The 7187-nt window shown below is 37.1% G+C and overlaps 1 protein-coding gene and 2 pseudogenes across 1 annotated transcript; 1 reads left to right on the top strand and 2 right to left on the bottom strand.

Moving 5' to 3' along the window:
• Positions 1–997: 997 nt before the first annotated feature.
• LOC143613457 (17.5 kDa class I heat shock protein-like) lies at positions 998–1505 on the bottom strand (annotated as a pseudogene).
• A 977-nt stretch (positions 1506–2482) lies between these two features.
• LOC143613461 (uncharacterized) lies at positions 2483–5050 on the top strand. Its single transcript, XM_077087155.1, has 2 exons — positions 2483–3510; positions 4951–5050. The coding sequence occupies exons 1-2, from the start codon at positions 2533–2535 to the stop codon at positions 5014–5016; spliced, it is 1044 nt and encodes a 347-aa protein (XP_076943270.1). The 5' UTR covers positions 2483–2532; the 3' UTR covers positions 5017–5050.
• A 1353-nt stretch (positions 5051–6403) lies between these two features.
• On the bottom strand, positions 6404–6851 carry LOC143613456 (17.5 kDa class I heat shock protein-like; annotated as a pseudogene).
• Positions 6852–7187: the final 336 nt, after the last annotated feature.

Here is a 7187-nt window from a genome sequence, read left to right as displayed (position 1 = left end):
ATTCTCTTCTATACCTTCGGTCCCTCTTGTGAGCTGTGGTACTCTCACTTTATTACGTACGTATTATTCACTATGATATGATATTAGGGGTCCCCTCCCTCCATTGACCGATTTAATCTTTGTTATTTTGACGACTTTAGCCGATTCATCTGGATGTATCCACGGTACTCTTTTGGCTCTAAAGCTATTACTTCTCTTTCGTCATTATACATTTTGGTGTGCACAAAATGAAATTAACCGAACCAATGTGCTCTAACCTAACCAATAACCGATCGGTTTTCACTTATTTTGAAAACCAAAATTTCCGGGTCTGTTATGGTTCCGTATCCAACAAAAGCGAACCGACCCACGATTTAGTAAAACACGGTTAACCGGCACGTAGTATATGCAAGCCGAAATGTCTAATAACAATTTATTAAGTGGTTAAATGTTTAGGCTTAGTTATATTGTTTCATATTCTCTGGTTAACTGATAGTTTGATTACAGATACGGTTTTAAGCCAAAACCGACCTATACACACCTCTATCTATAAACCACATGTTGAAAACTTGCTCTCTTGCAAAATTAAAAATTTGGTGTGATGGATCAGTTTCTTGCGGATATCTCTTATCAAATTTCATTCATATGCCACACAACCGTTTTCTCGTCAATTGTTTACTCAACTCGCACAGTTCCTCTCCAAAACTGAACGCCACGGAATAATAAATTAACAAGGTGAAAAAAGACCACGTGGCCCTTCTCAATAGAAAGGCATGGAGATTTTATAAAACATGCAGGTTCTATATCCAAACATCCTTAGCTTGAAATTTTTTTTTCTATAAATATGACTTCACTATTTCTCCTTATACTATTTATCTTCTTAAAAGGTGACTAGTTGATTTCGTGCCTAAATCTATCTTAAATATAGAATGTAGTATGACCAGCTTAATGCTTTTCTTGAACGCAAAGAATATATGAACACACAATTTTTATTAATTAACAGAAAAGTTACATTTGCTCATAATACAAAAGATTCTTCAACACATATACTTGATCATGCACACACACACACACACATTTTCTTATTATTCAAAACCAGGATAGGATAAGATGACTAGTTAGCTGAGATGTCAATGGCCTTGACTTCCGGCTTCTTGACCTCATGCTTAGGCACGGTGACAGTCAGCACTCCATTCTCCATCTTCGCTTTCACCTCTTCAGCCTTTGCATTCTCCGGCAGCCTGAACCTCCAGAGGAACTTGTCGTTCTTCTCCGCTTATCTTCAACACTCTATCCTCCTCCAACTCCACCTTCACCTCCTCTTTCTTCAGCCCTGGCAGATCAGCCTTGAATACGTGAGCTTCTGGCGTCTCCTTCCAGTCGATCTGTGCGTTCGCGAAAGCCGAGGTCTCACGGGCGGAAATGGAGGTGTTGAAGAAGGGATCCCATGTGTCCAAAGAGAAAGGATCAAAGACGTTGGTTCGACGACCACCGAAGAAGCTTGGAATGATCGACATTATTGTTTTTGAAAAGAAGCTTATCCATACCCTACGGGTAGGGTCGGTTCCAGTTTCGGGTATAGAATACCCGGGTATAAAAAAAACCGGTTCCGGGTTTTTTTTCGGGTCGGGTTCCGGGTTTGGGTTTTTGTGCACCTCCACTTTAGATTAGATGATTTAACCTCAAGGCCCACATGAATCCATAGGCCTTGATAAATATTTACCAGCCTAAATGTTTAAAGCCAAGTCCAAATTCATAACAACCCACTTAACCGTCGAGGTCTTCAGGTTCAGGTCCAGGTCCTTGTAAACTAGCTTCTAAATTAAATAACGATTTAAGGTTGAGAACTTCAGGAGCCGGGTCGGGTCAAAAAGTTACGTGTTGGTTGCGACATCGGTGTCCGGTCAAAGATTTCAATTGTTTAAATTGAATTCCTTCACATGTTAAAAGAATTTTGATTTCCTTTAGTTAAAAGAATTTGAAGAATTTCATTTCCAATTTCAATTCATTTGCTAACCAAAAGAATCAACAATGGGATTAACATTCCAATCCCAACAAAGTCTGTGAACCAAACAATTTGAGAGTTGGAATCTAGATTCCAATTCCAATATTGAATTCCATTGAATTCATGTGAATCATATATGCCCTTAGATCAATGGAGTAATTGCCCCATCCATAGCATTGTGGTATAACGAACTAAGGTGGGTACCTTACATTAATTCTTCATAGTATCGTTTAGTCCTTGTTTCTGTGGTTTAATTGTCATTTCAACTCCACCTCACCAACTCCAAGCTACCGTAATCACCAAATTTGGAAGAAAAAGACAACACACAAAAACCATCCAAAAGCCGTCCAAGCACAAATGCACAAAGAATATACTTTTCACACCAAGAAAAGAAGGCTGACCTTGCATCAAAAACTCAGCCAAATTGCCGCCTAAAACATTGAAATAAACTCATCATCCTATTATTTTCAAACCCCAGCAAACCTATCTCCAAATGCCCCAAACCAATAGTAAATTGCATCACAACAAGTTCAACAAAACCATTGAAAATGCAGTCCAAAGACGAGCTCAGGTTCCACCATTTCAGCCACGATCATTCCCTAGACTACACCAAACTAAAACCCCACCATGACGCCATTTGCTCCGGCTGCCAACACCCCATTGCCCCGGGAAAGTTCTACTACCGGTGCAAATTATGTGGTTTTTACCTTCATCAAGTATGCTTTAGTATGCCCGAAAATGTCACTCATCCATCCGACCCGAACCACAACCTCACCCTTGAAACATTCCCTACACCTTCCAAAGTTCCCATTACATGCAAAAGTTGTGAAAACCCTATCAAGGGTTTTTACTACCGTTGTTCCAAATGTATAGATTATTACCATACTTTATGTTTAGCCGCGCCTTTGTCGATGAAAACCTCTTCGCATCGACACTCGCTTAACATCGAATTCGTACCAGTTTACGATTTCCAGTGTGATCTGTGTGATAACCCTAGTTACAGTGGATGGGTGTACCATTGTAATTTATGTGAATTTGATGCTCATCTTTCATGTGTTCTTACTAATAAAGGATTGGCTCAACCTACTGATGATGATCATCCGGTTCCAGTGACGGGTTCTACGATGGGTAATCAGCGACAAGATGAGTTGATGGAGTTGCTAACAAGGAGTTCTAATCTACCACACAATCAAGATCTTTCCATGCAAAGTTTTCAGCTTAGCGAAGCGTGTTTCTCGATAGATTTTCAGAACTCGTTGATCGGGAACGGTGGTGGTAAGATGCAGGCGGGTTCGGGGGATATTGTTGGGATTCCGGAAGAGAAGAGGATGTATGGAGGTGTGGATGATAGTGAAGGTTTTGAAGAGGAGTCTAAGAAGTTGGAGAAGGGTAGAGGTTCGAGTTATAGTCGAAAGTCGACGTCGGTGTCTTCGAGTGTGATCGGGTCTCATATTTGGTCGGAACTGGAGCAAGCTACCGAGAAAAGGAATTCAAAGGCTGGAGATAGAAGAGATGAACTGGACAATGTAAGTCATAAATGGGTGGCAAATGAGTTGGGTTGGGTCGAAACGGGTCATGGGTCGGAACGGGTTAGGGTCAGAATGGGTCAATTAAAAAAAGGTTGTTTTAATTTGGGTCGGAACGGGCTAGAGTCAACAGGTTCGGGTTAGAACGGGTCCGGGTCGTGGGTCTAGGTCAAAACGGGTTTCGGGTCGGGTGTTTTTTTAATGAGGACAACGGACGAAACATTCTAGTTTTTCTTTTGTTTTTATTTTATATTTTGAGTTATGATTTTTTTTATTAATTTTTTGAATTTTTTAATGGTTTTTATTAAGATCAAAAAATTCAAAAAAAAAACAATAAAAAATTATAACTGAAAATATAAATAAAAAACGAAAGTAAAAAAGCTAAAATGTGTTCGCCGTTGTCCTCGTTCATCAAAAAACCCGACAAATTAACCGAAACCGAAAAGTCAACGAAAACGAAACAAAAAACCGAAATCGACTTGTCTAGTGCGAGAACTCGAAAGAAACCGAAACCTGACCCGCCCAGTTCGAAAACTCGTGACAACACGAAACCTGATCCGAGCCAAAACCTAAACTGATCTCGTTCCAATCCAAAACCCGTTTCAACCCGAACCTGCCACTTTTCCTTAAGACACTAACCCACATCAACCCATATATTTAAATTTGTCGACCCATTTTGACTCAAAAATAAGAATGTGAAATTTTCAAGTGATCTATTTCGACTCATTTAATTAAAACATATAACCCAAACTAACCAATATAAATTTTAAAGCAACCCAAATTAACCTATTTAAAATACTTAGATCAAGATTGCCACCCATGCCCAATTTTGTTATCGAACCGACCATCAGCCGGACTACATTAAATTATTAAATGACGTCATAAATAATTTAAAACTTAAATATGTAGATATAAAAACCAATTTAGTTATAATACTAATTCTTGTTCTTTTAGCGGCGTGCTTTTTGTATTTAGGTGTTTGTGATTGTAATAGTGCTTCTAGCATCTTGGTAGTATATATATAAAATTTTTTGTTAGTCGTTCAAAAAAAAGAAGTTATAATAATACATATATGATACTCTTGTCAAGATGTTAATAAATTGTGAAACCTTAAATATCTAAACTAGTAAATAAATAAATTATTAAATAATATAATGTAATTTAAAAAAGAATTAGTATTTTTTAAATCGGGTTAGACAACCCGGTCCTATTTACGATCTGACCTTTAGCCAATGGGTTCAAATACACACAACGGGACCGATTATAAGTTAAGTTCACGATCTTGCCGTTTGGTGTAGTCCGGTTTTAAAGCCATTGGAAACGTTGTTTAACTTTTTTTATAAAGTTTTAAGTATTAACATATTGAAATATCGTATAATAACTTTTAATAATTATATAACAATAATTAGATTTAACATTTACTTATTTCGGTGTTTCCAGAGGAGACCGAGTTCAAGCTTGCCAAAGTTCATGTGTTGCTTCAACATCGGGAAGATTATGTCATGAGGCCGCGATCGGCAATTACTTTAAGGATTTAATTTGGTGATATATGTAATAATATTCAAAATTTTCAGCACATGGGTTTTAATGTAACTAGTTCTTATCAACCCGGTTTATTTTTAGAATATACAGTATTTAATACATATACCTGATGTGTTTCAAGTATATACATTATATAATTACATACCCGATATAATGCTTGAAAGTTGAAACCCACGGGTGTGTTGTATGCCCGACAACCAACGGGTAGTCACCCGATAAATTTTCGATAGGTTTTGGGTTAGGTTTGGGTTTGGGATTACCTAAACCCTTCCCAAACCGACAAATTGTCATTTTATGTTGGTGTTAATTTTATGTGATCTTTTAAGTTAATCTGATACTAAAAGATCCACGCAAGATTAAGTAGACTTTGTATCGCTTTATGTTGGTGTTGTTAAATTTTATGTGATCTTTTAAGTTAATCTGATACTAAAAAATCCATGCAAAGTAGACTTTGAGTTGAATTTGGGCCATAATAACTACTCCCTCCGTCCCATTAAAAGTGTCATATTTTGAATTTTCAAAGTCTTTATTTATAAACTTTGACCTTAATTATATACTTTTTGTGTTATATAAAACTTGATAAAAATTATACCGATAAAAACATTTTTTAAAACATACTCAAATCATATAACTTTCATCAATTGTTATCTAATGCAAACAAAATTATTTAAAGTCAAAGTTTATAAATAAAGACTTTGAAAATTCAAAACATGACATTTTTAATGGGACGGAGGGAGTGATAAATAATAATTGCAGCCCATGCGTAAGTTGTAAAACGTCATAATTGCAGCCCATGCGTAAGTACTTTTCAGTTTTCATTTCATTTGGATAATGTTAAGAAATGATCTAAAAGGCCATATAAATCTAGATTATTTCCAACAATACGACCACCAGAGATTCATTAGTTTCATGTATATCTTCTACTTCAACATCTTCTAATGGAAGTCCAAGACTTCGAAACTTTGATAAGGTATATGGAGATCAGAGAATGCACAAAGGCTTGACTTCAAAGATGTAGCCAAATTTGCACTATTTGTTGAGTTGATCCAATATGATTTGAAGAAGCATTTCGAGAAAAGAAATGAAACTGAATATGAAACCTAGAAAGAACCTAAAGTCATGATCTTTTGAGTTTTGATCATGAAAAGATAATAAAGTTTAAACATGGAAGTGACATACAACTTTAAGAAATTTTGTGTGTTTGTTTTTAACAAAATATGTTGCCAGGTTTGGTTTAATAAAGTTACATTTGCTCATAATACAAAAGATTCTTCAACACATATACTTGATCATGCGCACACACACACACACACATTTTCTTATTATTCAAAACCAGGATAGGATAAGATGACTAGTTAGTTGAGATGTAAATGGCCTTGACTTCCGGCTTCTTGACCTCATGCTTAGGCACGGTGACAGTCAGCACTCCATTCTCCATCTTCGCTTTCACCTCTTCAGCCTTTGCATTCTCCGGCAGCCTGAACCTCCAGAGGAACTTGCCGGAGCTCCTCTCCACGCGGTGCCACTTGTCGTTCTTCTCCGCTTATCTTCAACACTCTATCCTCCTCCAACTCCACCTTCACCTCCTCTATCTTCAGCCCTGGCAGATCAGCCTTGAATACGTGGGCTTCTGGCGTCTCCTTCCAGTCGATCTGTGCGTTCGCGAAAGCCGAGGTCTCACGGGCGGAAATGGAGGTGTTGAAGAAGGGATCCCATGTGTCCAAAGAGAAAGGATCAAAGACGTTGGTTTGACGACCACCGAAGAAACTTGGAATGATCGACATGATTTGTCTATGTAAAGATGCTTGATTGGAAATTAAATGTAAATGTAGGCAGTAGAGCTAAGAATGAATGAGAGTTTGTTTTGTTGATTTGATGATGGAAGTAAGTGTTGGATGATGGTGTTATTTATAGGTGAAGAAAGATGGTTCTGGGGTTGTGGAGACACTTCACGCTAGAGGTTTCTGGCACTTTGTGTTGCATCTTTTGGACTTTAAAAATCCCAACATTCACAATATTTTTTTCTTAAGCTATTTTCTAAAATCCTTTCAATCAATTTTGTAAAAATCATATCTACAAATTAAATTATTTCCTTAAGCATTTTAAAACGCTTTCAATAAAAAATGTTTTCTAGC

The sequence above is a fragment of the Bidens hawaiensis genome, unplaced genomic scaffold (assembly GCF_021521415.1).
Source record: "Bidens hawaiensis isolate Kalapana, Puna unplaced genomic scaffold, B.hawaiensis_p1.1 tig00037537_1, whole genome shotgun sequence".
Lineage (NCBI taxonomy): Eukaryota > Viridiplantae > Streptophyta > Magnoliopsida > Asterales > Asteraceae > Bidens > Bidens hawaiensis.
This window is presented reverse-complemented; position numbering and strand designations above follow the sequence as displayed.

What these genes read in the sequence shown, in the direction of transcription:
- LOC143613461 (XM_077087155.1), top strand. Translation starts at nt 2,533, where the DNA reads ATGCAGTCCAAAGACGAGCTCAGGTTCCACCATTTCAGCCACGATCAT. An exon ending in GAAGAGATGAACTGGACAAT is followed by an intron (nt 3,511 to 4,950) that starts GTAAGTCATAAA and finishes CGGTGTTTCCAG; the next exon opens with AGGAGACCGAGTTCAAGCTT.